This window comes from Hoplias malabaricus, chromosome 14 (genome assembly GCF_029633855.1).
Source record: "Hoplias malabaricus isolate fHopMal1 chromosome 14, fHopMal1.hap1, whole genome shotgun sequence".
Lineage (NCBI taxonomy): Eukaryota > Metazoa > Chordata > Actinopteri > Characiformes > Erythrinidae > Hoplias > Hoplias malabaricus.
Genome location: NC_089813.1, coordinates 29,149,603 through 29,170,698, shown reverse-complemented (window position 1 = coordinate 29,170,698; position 21,096 = coordinate 29,149,603). Strand labels below are relative to the sequence as shown.

At 38.4% G+C, this 21,096-nt stretch overlaps 1 protein-coding gene across 2 annotated transcripts in view; it reads right to left on the bottom strand.

The window, feature by feature from the left end:
* ampd2b (adenosine monophosphate deaminase 2b) overlaps positions 1-20,390 on the bottom strand; it is a 28,387-nt gene extending 7,997 nt beyond the window's left edge. The window contains exons 1-11 of one of the 2 annotated variants that reach the window (XM_066643444.1): positions 20,251-20,390; positions 4,382-4,503; positions 4,149-4,279; positions 3,908-3,976; positions 3,700-3,808; positions 1,800-1,986; positions 1,364-1,505; positions 1,146-1,235; positions 883-1,012; positions 448-642; positions 156-287 (exon numbers count right to left, since the gene is read on the bottom strand). In XM_066643444.1, the coding sequence (XP_066499541.1) occupies positions 156-287; positions 448-642; positions 883-1,012; positions 1,146-1,235; positions 1,364-1,505; positions 1,800-1,986; positions 3,700-3,808; positions 3,908-3,976; positions 4,149-4,279; positions 4,382-4,503; positions 20,251-20,335 (1,392 nt within the window). In that variant the 5' untranslated portion in view covers positions 20,336-20,390. Of the gene's footprint in view, positions 1-155; positions 288-447; positions 643-882; positions 1,013-1,145; positions 1,236-1,363; positions 1,506-1,799; positions 1,987-3,699; positions 3,809-3,907; positions 3,977-4,148; positions 4,280-4,381; positions 4,504-11,824; positions 11,926-20,250 lie in introns of those variants that run through there. The other variant, XM_066643445.1, reaches the window with a different exon arrangement.
* Positions 20,391-21,096: the final 706 nt, after the last annotated feature.

Here is a 21,096-nt window from a genome sequence, read left to right as displayed (position 1 = left end):
GACAGAGTAATAAAATAAACCAGTAAGCAGTAAGCCCTCCTCATTTTAAATGGTATGATTTATATATATATTATCTATTTTTATCTATTTATCTATTATTATCTATAATGACTCATACTATCACTGTACAAATGCTTTATTGCAGACAACGATACCTTGATAATATGTCCAAAGTATTTTCCCTCAATATGGTTGTCTGTTTTGATGAAGATCTCTCTGAGAATAGACTCTCCAATGGGGTTGTATTTGGCATTGAATTTGTCAAAGCGATGGAAAGTGTTGCGATCCTGAGCAGAGAGAGAGAGAAAGAGAGAGAGAGGAACAGTTAGGATTATAGCTTCTGGCTTCTGTCTGTCCACAGTCTATACATAGTTTGTATGGGAAACCTGAGAACGCTTTATTCTGATTCAGTGGTATGTAAAATCAGCTCGAGGTGTAGGTTCTTACTGCATGCATGTCCAGGGTGTCCACACTGAGGTCAAAGGCTGTGAGGTTCATGCTCTCAAAAACCTCCATAAGCGTCTGCTCTCGTCCTTTCTCCACATGGACAATCTCTTTTGGAGACTTCTTCATGGCTCTCTTTATGAAGCGCAGAAGGTGCTTCTGGTTCATGCAGGAGGAGGCATGGATGTGTGTGTCCACCTGAGCAATCAATAAAGAAGCAATAAAAATGCTTCAAAATGACTCGGATTAAACTCGTCACAATATCATCTACTGAAGATTAAGAATGTTATGCCCTTCTCCTGTACAGTCACCATGAGCTTTTCTTTCAAATGTAATCCAAATCATAGCTGCTTTCAAGGCACTGCTTTCAGCTCTGATAAAGCCAATTTAAAGTCACATACAAATGTCGTAAACTGAGACTAACATACAACAGCTGACCTTGCGAATGTTGTAAAAATCCCGGTGAGGAACCTTCTTCTGTGCTGCCAGCTCCTTCATCTCGTTTAAGAGAATGTGCATCTGAAACTTTGAGCTCAGGTACTGCAGCCGACGATAGCAGAAGGATTTCCTGTCCACACGTAAATACAAACAAACAAACGTTACTGAAAACCACATCAGTTTTAAATACTTTGTGTGCTTGTGTCTAAATCACGGCTCTGAACTTAACTCCAGTTTATAACTGAGGTGTGTGTATTATTTACACTGGTCCATTAATGATGAGCGCCATCATGACGTTCATGTCAGCGATATACTCCTGCAGGTCGGGGTAGGGTAGATCCAGCTCCGTGGCCCTGACACAGAGGATAAGAGGGGGTTTTAGAGTACCTGCTGAAACAGTAGCTAGGCTAAAGGTTGCTGGGGTACACTTGAATAAGACAAATGGTGAAAGCATAGAAAAGAGCGTAGGAGGACTTCTCACTTTTCCATGTTGCTTTTATGTGTGTACACGTGTACAACACCATTCATCATCTTGCAGCTGTAGCCCATGTCTGGAGGCAGGTTTGTGGGGTCTAAGCTCTCATAGGGGTGTGTCTCCGATACAGGAGGGTGGACTGGAGCATCTGAGGAAAAATGAATGTACTGCATGTTCAACTGGCCACTGAACTGCATTAACCAGGCTCTGTTAACAGGCCCATATCAGTATCGTATTTTCCTGAAACCCACTTAAAATAGTTAAATTATGTTTGTGGATTATGGCCCAAAGAAATGGACTATATTCACAAGGAGTTTTTGTGGAACAAACTAAAACATCAGTAAAATGCAGAGACAGAAACAAATATCTACACACAACACCAGACAAAGAAGCACTGAGACCAGCACAAAGTAGTAAAGAAAGTGTGAACTACTTCCCTTACCTGCAGTGACAGAGGTTTCAGGAACCTCCTCAAACACATTAAGGTCCAGTGCTCTGTCCCCAAGCTCCTGCAGATACCGAGCTGTGGTCCTGCAGAAACTCTGCAAAGACAGAGCCATGTATTTCTCTCTGATGAACAGAGCCTTCACCACACACTTAGCAGCATCCAGCAGATCTGTGAACGGAACCTGCCACAGAAAAAAATAAGATAGATAAAATAAAATCAAGAAAGAGATCTTTAATATTACATTGGTTTCCTTATGAGATGAGATGGAAAGTCTGTCGATGGAGTAAACTTGCTCATGTCTCTCTCAGTTTTAGTGGAGCTTTCTGTAATGTTTCACACTCTACTCAGAATCACTGAGACTATGACATTCATCTCTCTAAATTGCCTGACTCTTCTGTGTAGCCAATCATCGCAAAGTGATCACAGCGATGGATGTGTGATATTCATATTCATCTGCAACTAAACTGAACTCAGGTAAGAGGTAGTTAATAACTCTATTTGGTCTAATACTGTTTTTCCAGAGGAAATGTAGAATAATCGATAAGTCTCTTTAAAATCAACAAGCCATTTTTTGAGCAGTAATTCAGTTGGCCTGCAGGGAGGGGAAAGAATGAAGATAAAGTTACATCACTGAATCATTTACAAGCTCTAAAGTAGGTCCTGTCAGATTCTTATCTAAACATGCTTTGAATCAGTTTATGAAGCTAAGAGAGAGGCTCTGTAATGTTGCCCTAGTGGTGTAAAATTATTTAGTTATTACTTCACCTATTTCACATTAATCAAGCCGTCACTGGTGGTTTTATCAGTAACTCTTTATTCTAGATGCTTTTTCTAACTCACATTGTCACAAAACAAATATTTCAAATATTTTTCACAACCCACTTGTATTTACAACCCACCCACATTTGTTTCACACCTGTTTTTGTACTCTACTCGTTTCCTTTCACACCTGTTTTCATAATCCACCCAATTTTGTTTTCCATTACATTTCCTCACCCATCCATTTAAAGCAACACTTGGTAACATTTTTTTGCTCCTTGGCTCCCTCTACAGTAGCTGAGTGTAATTCCTTTTTACAGTCCCGAAATTGAGGGGAAGGGGTAGTTTCCTACCCTCGTTCCAAAAGTTACATAGTGCATTTTCTGCAGTGTTGAGTCTGAAGCAGCTATGACAGAGGCTTTATTCTCTCTGTTACAAGTCAGTGAAGCATCACCATAATTTTGAAGCAGTAATTTTAAGATTAAAAATACTACATAGTGTTGCTTTAAATATAACACCAATCACTCTCCATTTTTTATATATTTATATTTTTAAGCTCACTTGGTCTCTAGGTCTCTCTGTATCTGTCTCCCAGTCTATGTCTCTCTGTATCTGTCTCTCAGTCCATGTCTCTCTGTATCGGATTCTCTGTCCAAGTCTTCCTCTGTCTAAGTATCCTGTCTAGTTATCAAAGTCTGGTTACCTGTGTTGGTTTCCTTTTTGTCAATAAAGTCTGTGTTATGGCATTTGCGTCCGCCTCCGTCAGTCCACCCGGTCGAGACACTTGGCTTTATAACACATCCATATTTATAACACCAGTACTCCCATATAATCCTGAACTGGTCCATTAACAGTTCCATCATTTGATGTACACTAGCCGTGTAACCAAACATTTTCTAGATTTGCTTTGTTGTCAATTTGTAAATACGCTACACTGGACATTCAAAATTAAGTTTGGTGTTCTTTTTCATTTTACAGTTTCTGGAAAACTACTTATCCAAGATGTGTCCCACCTCCCTTGCATTGACAACCTCTACTTTTTTAGAAAGAACTTTTCTGTAAGGATTTGGTAGCATGGTAGCAGAAGAAAAATAATCAAAAACATGTACAATATACACCACTCTCTGTTACTCACTCCACATTTCTCTTCTCCAGAGATGGTGACTCTCTGGTACTCTCTCTCTGGAATGAGCTCTCGCTCTGGGTACATATCTGTGGGAACCTGGCTCTGCTCCTTCAGGTACCTGAATGAAGACAAGAGGGGAGTTAAGGACTTCTCCACAGGTTTGCAGACACTTCTGAGACACAAGAGCACACTTGTCGCGTATAATCTGTGAACTCACTCCAGATCTGTGGCACTGTCTATTTTCATAAACTCCTGCTTGGCTCGCAGGAGGATGTCAGGCTCAAACCTGTAATACAGAGACAGAACAAAGGCAAATTATGACTCTCTGAGATAAAGAAAAAGGGAAATTGAAAATGGAAACGGAGTGAGGATGAAAAACCTGAATTCAGTAGGTTTTAAAGATAAAAATTAAGGTTCTCTGTGTATGTAGATGTGTAGTGAGGAGTGGAGTGTATTACTTGACATCCTGACTGATCTGTCTTTCCAGTCTCTGCCTGCGTTCCTCCAGCTGTTCTATGGGACTGTCTTCGGGAAACTCATACGGAGCGCTGCGCATCTCACTCTCAGCAAGACTGCGGGAGAACAGCTCCTATACACATACACACACACACATATTCAAACTTCATAAACATCATTTAAATACACATATACAAATTAGAACATATGACAGACTTTGCTAGTGGCAGTTCACCTCTGCAATTTCTTTGTATTTTCCGTCCATGGAGGTCCGCAAGTCAATGGGTCCGTGTTTTGAAACTGGGATACCAGGCAAAGAATACTGGGAAGTTAAGAGATGACGACCACCACGTAGATCTAGAGAGAGAGAGAGAGAGAGAGAGAGAGAGAGAGAGGGAGTGTGGGGGGGGGGTTAGGGTTAGAGAGAGATTTCTGGTATGCACATACATGTTGAGGGTAAAACACTGCTGCTTTTTTAGAGTCTTTCCTGGAAGAACAGGTCACACATTGCAGACTCTCCACAGATCAATGGCTGCTTGTTTCTCCAACACAATGGTGCATTGGGCTGGAGGAACATTACTGTGTTTATATGAGTTCTGACCACAGTCCCAGGAACTGTTCTGGTGACCATTTTATTCCCTAGGAAATCAACCCTAAAGATGAAGCACTTACTTTCACAGAGGGTTAAGGCCAATGGAACATTTTGCTTTAGACTTTATCCTGTATCAGTTCTTGGAATTTACACTGCTACCTCCTATGAAGAAGAATATGGTTCAAAACCCTCACTGTGTTACCAGACCATGCCCAGTCCTTGGGCAAGAATCTTAATATTACATTCTCCTACTTCTGTCATATGGTTACATTATAAGACACTCTGGATAATACTGTCCACCAAATGCATACATATAATATAAAGACAATGTGCAGTGGAACGTAACACATTTCCTGTTGTGATATGACAGTAAATGCCCAAATGAGTGTAGACACTTTTTCTATTTGTAATTGCGGCTGCCTTTTTTGACACAGATGTTCAACAGAGTACACAACAAAAAGCACTGACAAATAGATTGAAACACTATGGCAACTGCACAATAGCATAAGATCACAAAGCCCAATGCCAAGCAACAGTTTGAGGGCATAAAGCCCCATAGCCTTGGGCTGTGGAGCTGGGGTTATATGTTTTCTTTAGAAATGGAGCATCAGCCAGTACTTTTGGAACAGGTTGGAATGTAGTTTCCAATTCATAACCAATCATCCATCAGCACCTGACCTCACCAATGTTTATGTGGTTGAATGGGATTGAATTTTCACAGCAATGTTCCACCGTGTGTGAAATCTTTCTAGAAAACCAGAAGTTGTTACTGCTGCAGGGGGCAAGCATGCTTTAAACACCCTTAATTTCAGAGAAATATTGGATGTATAGTTATTTTTGCCACATATTGTTTTAATATATAGCAATATACAATATAATCATTGCAATATGGTCTTTTGTCCATTTAGTTTAGTTCGATGTTAAACATGGTTTTCACTGCCTTCATATACTGTAGAGAAAAATGAAATGTTAATGAAACACATTAATATTACAGCAGCCTTCTCTCACCCCTGTGCCACAGAGACACGGGAGATACTGCCCACCATCAAGTGCACACACACACACACACTATTGATAAAACTGATACAGAATAATGGGAGTTTTGGGGTAAAGCCAATATTCAAAAGTTAGGATGCGCCAGGAGCTCATCATCTGATGCCAATACATACACATTTATGAAATCCAGGAAATGCAGCTAAATCCATTTGGATTAGCATTACAATGTAATATAGACTTAATGCAGTGAAGCAAATAAAATGCAGATGTTTTAGCATAGAAACCCAATGAAAACTATGATACACCCATTTGGTAGAAAAACGTAGTGTCAAACTTGATGTAGGTTTTTTGTTTTTAAATGATATTTGATGTATAAAAGAGTTTGATATAATATGTAAATATTGTTTTATAAATATACTGTTCTCTTTGTCCATACAGTCAACACTGCTGAAACAGGCTGTTTTGAATTCACTGCCATTCACTATTCAAATAACAGCAGTATAGCGACACTATATAGGATTCTGGAGAACAACTGTTGATGTTTGAAGTTGGCAGTGGGACAAACTCTCCCTTTAGAAGCTCCATTTTGTGTTTCTCAGTCTGAGCCACTTGGTCTGTTTCCAGTTTGCAGAATCAGGGCTCGTACCAGCACCAGACTTTTTTGCTTGCAAGCCATGAGGAAACATCCACTGAATACAAATATGTGTGGGATTGAAATCGTATACAGCTTCTTTAACACTGAAGTTGTAAGATGAGATTTAGCTCTGATTGTTTTTAACTGAAGCACAATAGAGGGCAGCCAATCAGAACAGAGATCCTTTACATCACTCCATAGACATAGAGCCAAAAATGTCTGTTTAAAAAAGACGTGATAAGAAGTTATTGGAAATTTTGCATATAGAAATGAAGTGAACAATTATTAAGAGGAAAAAAAACAAGAATTATAATCCGCATGTGTCCAGTGCTGCTGGTGACTAAGCAGATTATGATAAACTATTGGGAATATAATTTGTCCATCACTACTTGGATTAAAAATCTGCAGCAAATAATAAAAGGGGTGGGTACAGCAAAGTGAATTACACATCTGAGCAGGCTAGGCTCCGAGCTTGGGCACAGTATACAGGAGGTCCTTGGGAAAGATTCCTAATCCTACATAGCTGCGCTATCCTACATCTGTAGAGGATTTAGAGTTAGATGTAATTGTTATGACATGCCATCCATTTGAATGTAAATCAATGATGAAAATCTAGGCAGTCAGACAGAGTCTTTTAATACAATAGCAAAGTGAAACTCCATAAGTAATTACTATGCAATTTAACAGCTTGCCTAAATGAGTCATACATTCTCTTTCCTTCTCATATCTCATAATTATATTTATGCCCATTTTTAACTAAGCCTCCATTTTGTAATAATTCAATCTGCACAGTTTCTGAAAGAGGACAGCTATTAGTATGAACTAGACAAAATAAATATCTACATAGATTCTATGTACATAAGTTGAATAACTGATTAATAAGTTTGAAAGTAGATGTAGACTAAACAGTTATAACCATTAATCCACCCTGGTGCCCACGACCAGCTAGAAAAAAGTGATAAATAATTTAATCAAAAGTCAGACTAGATCAAACAAATTCCTACTTAAGTATTATAGACTTATCTAATACTTCTTAATTAATTTCCATGCTAAGAATTCTAATGTTTCAAACAATAAAAGCAAGCACTCACTATTAAATAACCTCTTAGCGTCATTTTTAGCTAAATTAACATGTATGGTTGAACTGTAACTACAGATCCTAGTAAATAAAAATACTATTAATTACAAAGATATTACTTTATTATATCAAGTTTTTAAATATATGGCAGTCTATCATACAAAGGCTATTGCATTGAACGGCTACTGAAAACTATTAGCATTCACTAACTACAAATCAGAGGTGGCTAGTGTATCTTAAATCCTACTTAGATTAAAGTTTTGTTGCTTGAGATAATTAAATCCTCAAGTTGGGTACCTTCATTAAACAGCATTAAAAATGTAGCAGCTTAAAAATGTATTTCAAGAATTAAACAAGTAACTTCTAGTGCAAAGCACTGGTGCAGCTAAGTGTAAACAGTTGTAAGAAGTTGAACAAAATGAGCCAATGTGTTTCTGAGATTATATTCAGCGAAGCTTGAGGGCCAGATTGCTTTCTGTCATGCTGGTGCTCCGTGCTAATGCTACATTTTTTGCTCAGTGATTTAATTGAACATGATTAGAATTGGGGTCATGAGGAGAGCACTTAGCTAGTTAAATGTGTGGGTTGACGCCATGGGCAGATGGAGAATATAATTACGACAGAGGCGGTTCATTATCAGAGTACATGGGGAGACAGGAGATCAGCATGTCTCTTTCTCTGCAGCTTTCTTTCATTCAGGTCATTCTGATCTCTCCATCACTTACAGTATATCACTCTATGAGCTTAAAGTGTTGTAAGTTAACACAGTCCTATTATTGTACTCTCACTTATGATTATATCACATTCATCCCAGGGACATTGTACAGCAGAGGAGTAAGATGAGAATGTGTGTGCCTGTTTGTGTGTGTGTGTGTGTGTGTGTGTGTGTATACTGGATGTGGTAGGGCATTGAAGGGCTAGTCTAGCCATAGACAGATGAGCCTGGTGGGCTATGTCTAATCTCTTAATGGCTGCTATATTTGGAGCCATGGCCTCCATGGTTATGCAACACCATCCCCTTCACACACAGGATCACCACACAAAAGCCAGAAATGAAAAAAACACTTCACTCACTCAGACTAGGCCATTAACCATAAGCACTTCAAGAAATAGAATTCTGCTTTAACACAGGACACTATGATGAATTCATGTAGAACAAAGATCTAAATCATCCTTTAATGCCAGGCCAAAAGATTAATACTTCTTTAACATTTGAATCACAATTTGAAAGTGTATGATCTTAATTATACCTCAATGTATCAGCAAACATGCCCTAAGATTTACAGTTAACTTAACCAAATACAATTAATGCAGGAATTTAACCCTTTAGGAAACTCTCAAAAGCTTATATAAAATTATATTTATGTGAATAAGCTTCAACTAAACTTTTTTTACCACTCTATATGCAGTCCACATTTATATAAAGAGTGATGTCAAAGGTCAGACTCATGACTCATATGTGGTGAGGTTGATTATCTTTGCACAGGGATCAAAGCTTGGCCTAGATCATTGAGACAAAGGAGAGTATGGAGTCAAAAAAAGGTCAAAAAAATTTTGAGTTTGTAAAACAATACTCACAAATGTAACGGACTTTGTAACTGCGTTTGAGCAACTACATACACGTAAAACTAAAATCCACAAATTAATTTGAATGCACAAATTTAAAACAACAACAATAATTTAAATTCACAAATTTGTAAAAAATATTTGCATTTGTAAATCAAGTGTCGTGAATGTGTGAATCAGTACCTTTTCAAATGGCTTAAAATGTGCAAGAGCAAACCTTTTTAAGGTTCCATATGTGACAGTGAGAGTTTTGAATGAGGTGGAAAAAATCAACACATTTACCTTCTCTGCTGCGTGTACGAATCTCTTTTTGCAGTTGCGGATTTAAAACCCTGTTTTGACGGCCAGTTAATGGACCAATAGGAAAGCTTTAGCTGGACCAATCAGATCGCGAGGTATGTTTAACAAGTTGGAACACTGATTTGTTTCTGTCAACCACAGCGCTTTTCCACCAAATGAACTCCGGTTTTTGAACCGGTTCCGTTCCTGATTCTTGGAACCTTCGTTCTTTCCAGTGAACCGCCGTGTTTCTTGTTGTTGTTGTTGTTTTAAATCTGTGCATTCCAATACATTTGTGGATTTTAGTTTTACATGTATGTAGTTGCTCAAAAGCAGTTACAAATTTTGTTGTACGTGTATGTAGTTACAAAGTCTGTTACATTTGTGAGTATTGTTTTACAAACTCAAAATCTTTTTGACCCCTTTTTGACTGCATAGCTGAAACAAGGCTGTGGATAAACATTCATACAATCACACACATAATGCCATCCTGAGGCATAGAGCACAGTGTAGTGTACATTCTGAATCAGTTCAACCACTGTGTATTATTGCGGTGCCATAGTCATTAAGCCTTTGGGTTTCTGCATTCTCCCACACAATGGAAAACTCTTTACTCAAACTCTTCCTATAATAAGACCCCAAGCCCTGCACCCTATTTTTTGCCATGATAAAGAAGGTGCTTAACTATAGGATTTTAGCGTTTTCTTTATCTGGGTATGTATGGCACTCAAATGCTTACTATAAATAGGCCACACATCTTATACCCTATTTTTGCTCTAATGGAAAATCACAAAATCCACTACTTAAGCCAGGGATCCTCCCGTGGATGTTAATTTTAGGTCGATCAGTTGTCATGAAATGTTTATTTGGATGTCAACTTATGAATGATGACCCACAATAAAGTGTTTAACAATTTCTATCAGAGTACACAAAGTCCACAGATTTTCTTTTTAAACGGCTTCTTTTATCATTTGACAAAAAGCCCCACTGACAGAGGCTTAACATCCATCACTGATGTGGTTACATATATCCCAGGCTGTCTGACCTCGGGGTCACATACTGAAGGCTGCAGGTGACTTTAGTTGCTAAAAGCGGCTTATTGATTCACTGCACTCAAATTCATCATCTACATGGATGATATTTGACTCTCCTGCTTCTCTACAAAATTCAAACAAATTTCCCCAAAGGTGTCATTGTCCCATTAATGCTTCAGCAATGTGCACCTGATCTGTGTCTTAGTTATTCAGGAAAAAACAAACAAATAAACCACTCCTCCCAAAAATAAATAAATAAATAAAAGGATTGGAGATACAATATTTTATTCTAACAGTGAAGAGTCTAAGTCTTTAATTAAGCCCATAAACGTTAAGGGGGGGGAAAACACCTCTACTGAATTTGAACTCTTGTTTTGAACAAACAATGTAACATTAACGACATTAGTCTCAAAGCTCCAGTGCAAAAGTACAGAAGGAAACTTTAGAAACCAAAACAAGATTTGGCCAATGTTTGAGGAAAGGTAAAAATTGTAAAACTGAATTTTCAGTTAAAATGACCTTTGATCATTTGGTGGAAAACCTTTCTACGACCATTGTTTCAATGGAATTAATATGTTTAGAATAAACAAACAAACAATATCAACAGTTTGAACCTGTCAAACACTTTAACTTAGGTTAGGAAATATTTTTAAGGCTTCTAAACATATGGTACCATCTATTCTTATCTGAACATCTTTGTACCCCCCCACTCACAAATGCAAATAAACACAAATAAGATAGCACTTAATCTCTTCCCTCTCAATCTGCACCTCTGTCATTCTCTTTTATTGCTTTCTACGCAGCTACGCCACACGATAGTGATTCTCATTTCATCAATTCACTCTACATTCAGCATCTTCACAGAAGCAAAAGATGCTGAGGATAATCAATACACATCACTGTGAAATATTCTCTCCCTCTCTCTCTCTTGCTCTCTCATAAACACACACATATACACACACACACACATAAACTAGATGTCTCCCAGGGGAAGAGAATTAGCTGACAGCATCACAACTGAGGGCTTAGAGATGGGGAGTAATACTAGAAGAATTAAAGGGATAAACACAGAGTAAGAGAATGAAGGAGAGAGAGAGAGAGCGAGAGAAAGGGGTTGTGGAAAAGCAGCCGCCTCCTATAGGCCTGAATGACCCTAAGGGCTCAGTGAAGACAAATGTTTCTCACACTTTACACACACACACACACACACACAGAGTGAGACAGATAGAGGGAGAGAGAGAGAGAATGAGAGAAAAGACCAGGAGAAAAGCAAGGGGTTGTGGTGGTGGAAGTGTAGGAGAGAGAAAAAAATAAATATAAAGAAAGGAAGTAAGAAGTGGGGGGAGGGGGGGTCACATTATATAGGCCCTCTCGAATCCTGTCTCAAAAACACATACAACTCTACAGAAAATAGTGCTACACATTTCATGTTCATTTTTTCACTCACAAATTACATGTCACTGAAATAGTCCTTCATCCATCCCTCCATCCATACATACAGTAAAAACACAGCTGATGGGGCCGATGCACTCCACTCCACTTCACTCCACTCCACTCAACTCCCCCCTGTCTCCCTCTCTCCTCTTCCTGCTTCCTGCCAGCTGTCTCAGGCAGCCTCTGTTGTCCCCCTTCTCATTTAAATATCTCTGACACACAGACGGACCATACCAAGGCAGCTCCAGGCTGGGGGGAGCCAGTCAGCATCTTCAACTAAAATGACCACCCTCACTGCCTCACTCCCCCTCCATCCTCCATCCTCATGATCTAGCCTCTGATGATGCAGTACATGTGAAAATGCCGGAGCTTGTGTTTTCTTACACACACACACACACACTCACACTAAGATCTCCTAGCTTGCAAAGTGCAGATCAGTAATATTAGCTCAACAAAAAATGTGCAATTTCCAACAGGTCATGTCTGTTCAGTATCCACGAATCCACGAATTTACCTAGCAGAGAATTTAAATTTTCTTCCATGAGACATTTATTATATGTCTAAAGATATTATTCTTGTGTTTTCTTTTTTTTTCTGCCAAGCCATTTGTCTGGTTTGTGTGCAAAACATTCTGAATATTTATTTTCATTTGTTTGTTCAAAAGAATTAATGATTTGACAGAAACAGTTTAATACTTGGTTCTAGTTGTCGGGATCTAAATCTGTTTATGACATAACAGTCCTATTCTTTATTCTGATTGTATAGAGCTGAATGCATTTATGACATCACACATGGTTCTGATTGGCCAGAGCTGGATAAATAAAAATAATTATGACATCACAAAGAAGGGTGTTAAAATGTGTTCTTAAGTCATTTTTACAGTCTGTATTACACTCTTTAAAAACCCACTAGAGGGGTCATTTAAATGAATGGTATAAAGATATGTTAATGATGTTTTAATTATAGACACATTCATGGGAATCTGATTGGCAGTGGAATAGGAATGTCAGACTCAATTATTCACAATATTGACAACACTATTTTTGTTTCGACATAACCATAGTAACCGAGAGAACTCTTAATGGACTATTGATGCCTAGTGTGAGATCAAAGTAATCCCGCATAATCCAGCGTCAGAGAAACCTTTACTAAGTCATGGTAACATAAGTTGACACACACCACACTGGATAAATAATGTGTAGCTCCCACTGGCCCTTGAAAAATGGCTTTACATATCCACTCCTGTTTCTTTGAGGGGTGGAATGGTGTTGAAGGGACTTAAATACATCTGGCACTGGAGGAGGAAAAACAAGATGTGGTGTCAGTGGCGCCTCAGACTTTCTTAATATGGCTCCCAGGCCTAGGCAAACCACAATGCACTCTCTATGTTTAGCATAAGGCTAAAAAGCATGATGGCTGCTAATATCAGTGGTAGTGCCTTTACCTCCCTGCATCCCTGTCACTGCCCCACCCCCACACATGCTTGGCTCCACCCCTAACATGTATTCTGTAAACAGTCAGAGAGTGCTGGGCTTCACATACATTTTACTCAGAAATTTTGATTCAAGGAAGTTCTGGATTCAGGAGACAGGTACTTCTATTTTTTTGTGACTTAAAGGAAAAGGGGAAAAAATGTAAGAATTGTCAGTATTTGACAAACAACATTATTTCATTCATTCATTCATTCATCCATCCATTCATCCATTCATTCATTCTGTTACATGTTTTGGTGCATCTGAAGTCTATCCACACACCCTGGTTGGGGAGTCAGTACATTGCTGTGCACCACACACACCTATGGACACTTTATATCGCCAGTTGACCTACCAACATATGGAGGAGGAAACACAGACACGAGGAGAACACCAACATTTTCACAGACAATCACTGAGGCAGGGTTTGAACTCACCACTGTGCCAAAAAACTGACTTTGTTTTTGTCATTCATTCAGTGTCTTGCACTTAACCTGCACAAATTAGCCAGCTAGCTACCATGTTAGCTAACTGGCCAGATAGCACAGTGAAAAATGTGTGTCAAATTGGTCTAATAATTAAGCAGAAATGTAATAAAGTTTCTGTCTATTTATAGCAAGAACGAAGTGGCTGTTGAAATGATGTTGAAATTTAGCTGTTGTGATAATGCCAAATTCTATAGGGAGTAATGTTATGTGTTACTGGAAGAGTGGTAGTTAATTATTGTTTACATGAGCTACTCAGGGGAAAACACTGAAAAAGAGCCAGTCAGGGTCATATAGAAGACCCTTATCTTAAACTGACAAAACCCTTTTGTGTGCTTTTTAAAGACCTACTTCAGTGAAAATCTTGTTTTAACCTCTCAATATGTCCTTTTTTTTAATCATGCAAGTAAGCCGTCAAAGCCATGACTGAGCATTTCTGCTTTGAAATTGCAGGGTTCCCAAAAGAGTCTCAAACAAGGTTTCGTATGTCATAAAACTAAGGTATCAATCCTGAGCTGCAGGCCACCAGAGGAGGGATAAATGGCAATAGAAATGTAGACTTACTGCATATTGAAAGATCCACATGACTGAATGTTGGTGAAGGTGCAGAGTTACACCAAAGCCATGTTTAAAGAGAACTGTAGTTCTTTGTTTAGTTGTAAACTGTAGTTGTTTGTTTACATTCAGATGTTCTGCATCTTTTAAGATGGAAGGGTATGTTTGAGGAGGAAACTGACATTATTTGTGTCTGTTTGATTTACCACAGAAACGTATTTGTAAGTCAAGTTGTTTAGTTTTGTAGCATGCAGTTCACAGTCTCCCAAATTTAGAGTTGGTTCCTACATAAACTATCTAAAACAACAAAAATAAGCCAATATTACCTATCTATGGAGCACAAATAAAGCAATATCCTCATCACTTTTCATGTTTTTCAATTGGAAGTTTCTCCACCATTTATATTTCGTTAGCACAGAGAGGGACAGAGAAAGGCTAGCATGCCTGACCAAGCCACTTTTTTTTATTTTTTTTTATTTTTTTTTATTTTTTTTTTTTTACTTGTTTACTGACACTGGGGCTCTTAAACCCATTAGACCAGTTTCCACCAGAGTCCAAAATATGTAATTTGTCAGATCACATTGCTCAGGCTATAGAGAACCTCCATAGCCAAGGTGTATTCCTGCTTCTCTTCCTGCATGAGGAAATGGTATGTGGTTTTCTTTTTTAAAAGAAAGCTTAAGATTGGCTGGTGTGGTCGTACCACTTCCTACAGGTTCAAATGGCATTAAGAAGGCCTTTTAAGGAGAATACCAAGTCTAAAGAGGTGCCTTCAGAGAGGGCAATAGCTCTTGTATCTCTCATATTTTAAAAGAATTCAGGCTCAGATACAGAAAACAGACAGACAAATACTGTGCAGCCATTCTGATGAGGTTACAGGCATGCCTCTGTAGAGTAAACACCTTTATCTGCTCTAGTTACCTGTGGCTGATTCCAAATTCAGCAGAAAGATTAAGACCTAAACTGACTTGAGCAAATAAAAGCTTTAAGCAGAGAATATATTACTACATTAAAGCATGAAATAAGGGAAAACGTTTCTGAGTGTATATTGCTGCTGTTGGAATAATGGTAACTACATGAGAAGAACGTATATTGCTAACATTTAATAGAAGTTTATGTAACAACACTGATTTGCATATATTTTCAAGCCTTTTGTTGACCTGTTTTTCAGGAAATTTTAACACAATGCAGTAAAATAAATATATGTGCATTGTCTATTCCACATGTACCAGTGCAACGCACACTAACATACCATCACCATGTCAGTGTCAATACAGCACTGAAAATGACCCAGAACCCAAATAATACTTGCTGTTTGGTGGTCCATGGGGGTCCTGACCACTGAAGAATGTGAAGATGGGCTAACAAAGTATGCAAAGCTCTGCCCTATGGTACATGAGCTGATTAAATAGACAAATAATGATGAATCAAGGAAGTGACTTTAATGTAATTCCTGGCTGATGTGCAAATAATTAAAATGTTATAAATTAATGATAAATAATATGCGAATTTACTTTAACATTCTAGAACAATTTAAACTAGTGGTCATTTTTTAAAGAATTGTGGCCTACATCTGACAAAAAAGAGGCATGAATATAGTTTAAAATCTAAACGAAGTTAAGGAAATAATGAAAATGTCATAATTATATAACTTTAGCTCTATGAGCCAGAATGGTTGCTAAAACACAAAGCTTTCTCTGGGCCCCTTGGAGTTTTCTGCCTGCTTAGAGCGCCATCAAGTGGACTTTAACGTATATAATCCACACGTGCACAAAATTTAGTTTATTCCTAATAAAATTAATAATGTGCTCCTTTCTGTAAATAAAACCAGAGGAACACAGCAGTGGCGAAATTAAACAGAATATCTGCTGTATTTTTATTTTGACGATTTGTTTTAATATAAGGAAATTAATAGCTCATTACTCTTTAGAACTATTTGAATGTCTACTAAAGACAAGGTGGGCTTTGTTAAATCAACTACAGTGGACTGAATAAATAAAGTGTTACCAAAAAATGTATTATCTACACACAAGGACTGATAATTCTCATTAGGCTCCTACCTTGTGTGGAAAATCCAGGGCTTTATTTTTAACAGAGGTGGGTGGAATTGCAGACACTAGGCTGAGAGAAAAACCTGTAGCAGAAACCATATGAAATCTCCTGTATGTTTGTGAGATCGGCCTTAAAAGTTCCACTCCTCTGGTGGAATGATAGAGGAGGAACCTACTCAGTGACTCCCACAGGGGTCAGAGTACAAGGGTCAGCAATAAACGTAAAAAGCCACTGAAGTGTGATACATGGAGACTGGACAATATGCCCATTGGCTGGATGGACATGTTCTCCACTATACTCATTTAGAATTTGATTTAGGTTGTTGGTATAATGTAGTGGGTAACACCAATGGCTATCAAATCAGGTTAGGACTGTAAACTGTAAAAGAAATATGACCAAACAAACCCATGCTGTTTCTCCCACAGGAATTCACCTACTGCACTTAATATTAAAACAAAGCTTCTCTGTGTGGACAAAAGTGTGTGGATACCGCTCATCCAACATTACTTTTGAATTTAAGGGTATTATTTGGTAGTTTGCCCTACTTTGCTGCAGTAATAGCCTGTACCCTTCTGGGATGACGTTCTCATTCTAATCATAGAAATTATTCTAATCATAGAAATTTAGGAATTAAAGTCTCTGTGTCCCTACAGTGGAGAGCTTAGATCCTTCCACTCTTTCTGACTAATAAAACATATTTGGCAAAAGTGTTATTTCTTGAATTCTTATGGAAACTTAGATTCCTTTTTAGATAATCAGAATATCACCATAGCAACAATACACGACTAGCACTGGTGTAGCATAAAGTGTCCACTGTGGTTTAACAATCATCTTTTGTTATTCAGTTAAATTTGGAGTAAACCATGTACTGCATTTAATACTGAATGGGTGGGTGATTGTGTAACAACTTAGCTTTAATACCGTTAGCTAGCTTCTGGTAATCATCCATAGTGTATATATAATGCTTGTTAGCTGGACACCCCGAAGTTCCAGTCGGCCCCTGCTACTGTGAAGTTGGCACCACTGACTATAATATTAAATGAGTAATTAATTTCATATACACCCCTTATTATGAAATGGCATTCTTTAATGCCCTTTATTTAAATAAGAGTCACTAAAGCATGTTTAATTATTAATTAGGCTATTTGTTTTAATCTTAATGTGTGTTCATGTGGGAAAACCTGTTGAATGGACAAGAAAGCAATGCTACTAAAAATGGGAAAGGTTTATATCTTTTTTCCTTGGAAGAGCTTTGTGACAGCCTGACAGAAGACCTAGTGTTTTTCAAGGTAAATTTATAATGATGTACATAAATAGATGTCATTATAACAGTGTTTGGCAGCCTTGTATAAAGACTGAATTATTCATTCATTCATTCATTCATTGTCTGTAACCGCTTATCCAGTTCAGGGTCACTGTGGGTCCGGAGCCTACCCAGAATCACTGGGCACTGGAACTCACCCTGGAGGGGGTGCCAAGGACTGAATTATTGCATCTATTAATACTTAAATTTAATATATTTGAGTACATTTGTACATATGTAACATTTGATGCACTGGTACATAAGACAGGGTTTTTATTTTCTATGGTACTGTGCAAAAGTTCAAGACACCTTAAAAGAGTTTATTTGCTCAAAATAAATAAATAAATAATAAAAAATAATAAAAAAATGTGTGAATATGTTGGTTTAACTATTTCCAAATATTTCATCATGGCAGTCCAATACTACTTATCATCCATTACCTAGTTTTATCACTTTATATATGCTTCATTCTGTTAAATTTGAATTAACACACTCATATGCTCGAGTACGTATATCTGTAACACACTTTGTTCTTCACACTCGCTCACAACACATATATTTTAAAAAATGTTTAATAATGCCATAATAATAATAGTAATAGGTCCTTAAGGCTTTGAGCACAACAGTGTACAAAATGAGCACTTGTCCAACTTTATTTAGCTGTGAAGGTCCACTGGACTTTGAAACTGAAGAATTATGTTTTGGACAGAGCTCTACAGCTGCTGGTTTGAGTCTAGTGAAATACACTGTGTTCACCTTGTTCCTCATTTGAGGCGTGTGATTCACCCTGTGTTTGGTCTGTAGACAGTAGTGGGGTCATTAAGTTGTCAGGCTGGCCATGCTGTAATCACACATTCAGGAGAACCTCCCACACAGTAATCACTGCGGCTTTGTTGATTTTTCAGTGGGTGCTGATTGCCTGAGTGTTTCTCTAAACAGTTTTCTGGTTTGTCATATTTGAGGAACTCTTTTGTGAGAACATCAAGGATTCAAAATAAAATGCATGGACCTTGCAAACAACACTGACAAAATCATGTCATAAACGTCATGAAAGATGTTATATGGGTTCAGTAATATAACAGTATAGTGCTATAATTACCAGTCGTTTTCATTACAAATGCCTTAATGGTTGATGTCCTCACGACATTAGGAGGCAAAAAATAAAAAGCGGGAGATAGAGTGAGATAAAAAATAAATCATATTAATGGACAATGTGGAATTTTTAAAAGTAATTTTTACATATTCTATGGCTATTTATTTGTTTAATCTTCAGGGGAATGTCCCAAGAATTTCGACCATTAAGAAGCCTTTCAAGGACACCAGGAGGCTGATGCTCATGGGAACAGGGCACAGGGGTCAGTAATACCCCCTGCATGGTATTTTATTTGATACCAGACATGATCTCTAATAACATACTTTGGCATGGCTTTGTCAGGATTTAAGTGTCACCATTTTTTTTCTCCCTATTTATTTTCTTTTTAATTTATGTAAAACAATGCCTGTTTGCTCAGCCTCACCAGTCAATCAGAAGTCAGAAAATGATAGAGTCACAGCTTTCAGACATTTATCCTTCCTTCAAACTCAAAAAAAAACCCCACCACCACCTTGTCTGTCACGTGTCTTAGATAATCACCTCTTTCCCAGCACTGCAGTGTGATCAGATAATTCACGCCTTGGGGCTGAAGACCATTTTCGCTCACGAACGCGAACATGGCCAGACAAATGTACTGCCCAGCCTCATGCTTTTAATCCATTTTTAGACTTTCCTAGGGAAGAGAACAGTCCCCAAAGCATATCTTGATGTTTTGAGAGCAAGAGCAGTAGTTACTGCATTGTACAGCATAAAGTAAAAGCGTAACTCAAGTGCAGTGAATATTTTCTGCAAAATATTGAGATTTATGCCTTAACTAATACAAGAGTCTATGAAAACTGAAAAAAATATATACTATTTTGCGTTCGATTCATGTTATTTCTCACTCTAGGGTTTGAGAGTTGAATCTTATGTAAAGCTTATGTAATACCCACCGACCAGGTGAGGCTTTAAACGTAATGATCACTTGACCCAATCAGATTTTTCTTTTACCATGAAACATCTGTGTATTCTGCTATGTATTGAGGCAGTGTGTGGATTAATTCAAAACTGAAGCCTTTGTTGTGGCATGAATTGAATCACATCACCACCAGAAAAGGTACAGTTTAAAACCAAACAAGCTGAATGTGAATATGATATTTCCCCCTGGTTTTACCTGCTCAATGTTACTAGTTTCTCTGGTCACTTTATTGAACCAGTTTTCTCAGCTGATACAGTGCAGAGAGCACTCTTAATGGGCCAGATTGCAGTTTCCTCCTCAGAAGACCTTGTGGGCTGATCAACAGGTCTGTTCCATGTCACGCTGAACTACAGAGACAGGGCCCACAGTCACTTTGCCAGGAACAGCACACCCCTTACAGTATTCACTTCTTTTCCAGACCAGCATGTAATAACTGAAGAAATGAAATTGCTGCTGTTCTGTTCTTAGTATTCAAACTGTACCCGCTCACTACATGTAAAATACTCCATTATAAAAATGTCCAGAAAGACTTGCTGTGTCACCCACCCCCTCCAAATGTAGTCAGATTCTTACCTGTGCTGGCAGTGTACTGCAGGCTTCCTCTCTTTCTGAAGGGGGATGTAGGTTTCTGTTTACCTGGGGGCAGCTTCGACGACATTTTGCCCTGTGTTTGAACAGAAGCGGATGAGATGTTGGTCAGCAGGCACAGAGGAATCCTCAGCGGGAGAGGAGAGAAGACAGACAGAGAGAGAGAGAGAGAGAGAGAGAGAGAGAGAGAGAGAGAGAGTCCTCAGGGTATTGCAATGCAGTAAGGGGAGGTGGGGGGTGTTCCAGATTGAAAGAGAGAGTCCCCTTATTCCACTGTTGTGGAGGGGCACTGGCTCCTCCCACTGCCTCCCTGCACCCACTCAAAGGCTGGCGCACGCTGCAGGCATGCTGTCACTCCCTTGTTTCCTTGGCAACTATGGAGTAAGGTTGTACAAACTGCCTTGATTTAGAATGTTACTGTTTTTAGGGGAGGAACGATGATATCGGAAACATATCGGTATCTAAAAACATGGGTTAAAACAATATCTGCCTGGGACTAGTTTTTAGATTCAATCCCAGTTTTAGAGATGTTGGAATGTTTAGCGAGGAGTAGTTCAAAGTTCTACATTAAATAAAGATTTATATATCTGTGTGTGAATGGGAATATAGGGTATGGTCACCGGCCCAAAACTTCCATACCCAATCAGTGGCCACACTGGCTTTGGAGCTCTAGGTACATTAGAGTGTTGTAAAAAAAAAAAACAAGAAAGTGACATGACTGACATATCTCAGCATCAGTGACAATATGGCCACACCTGAAAGACAAGACAGTGGACATTTCCCTCATCACCAGCGTAGGAAGTGGGACACTGCCACAGAACTGAATTTGCC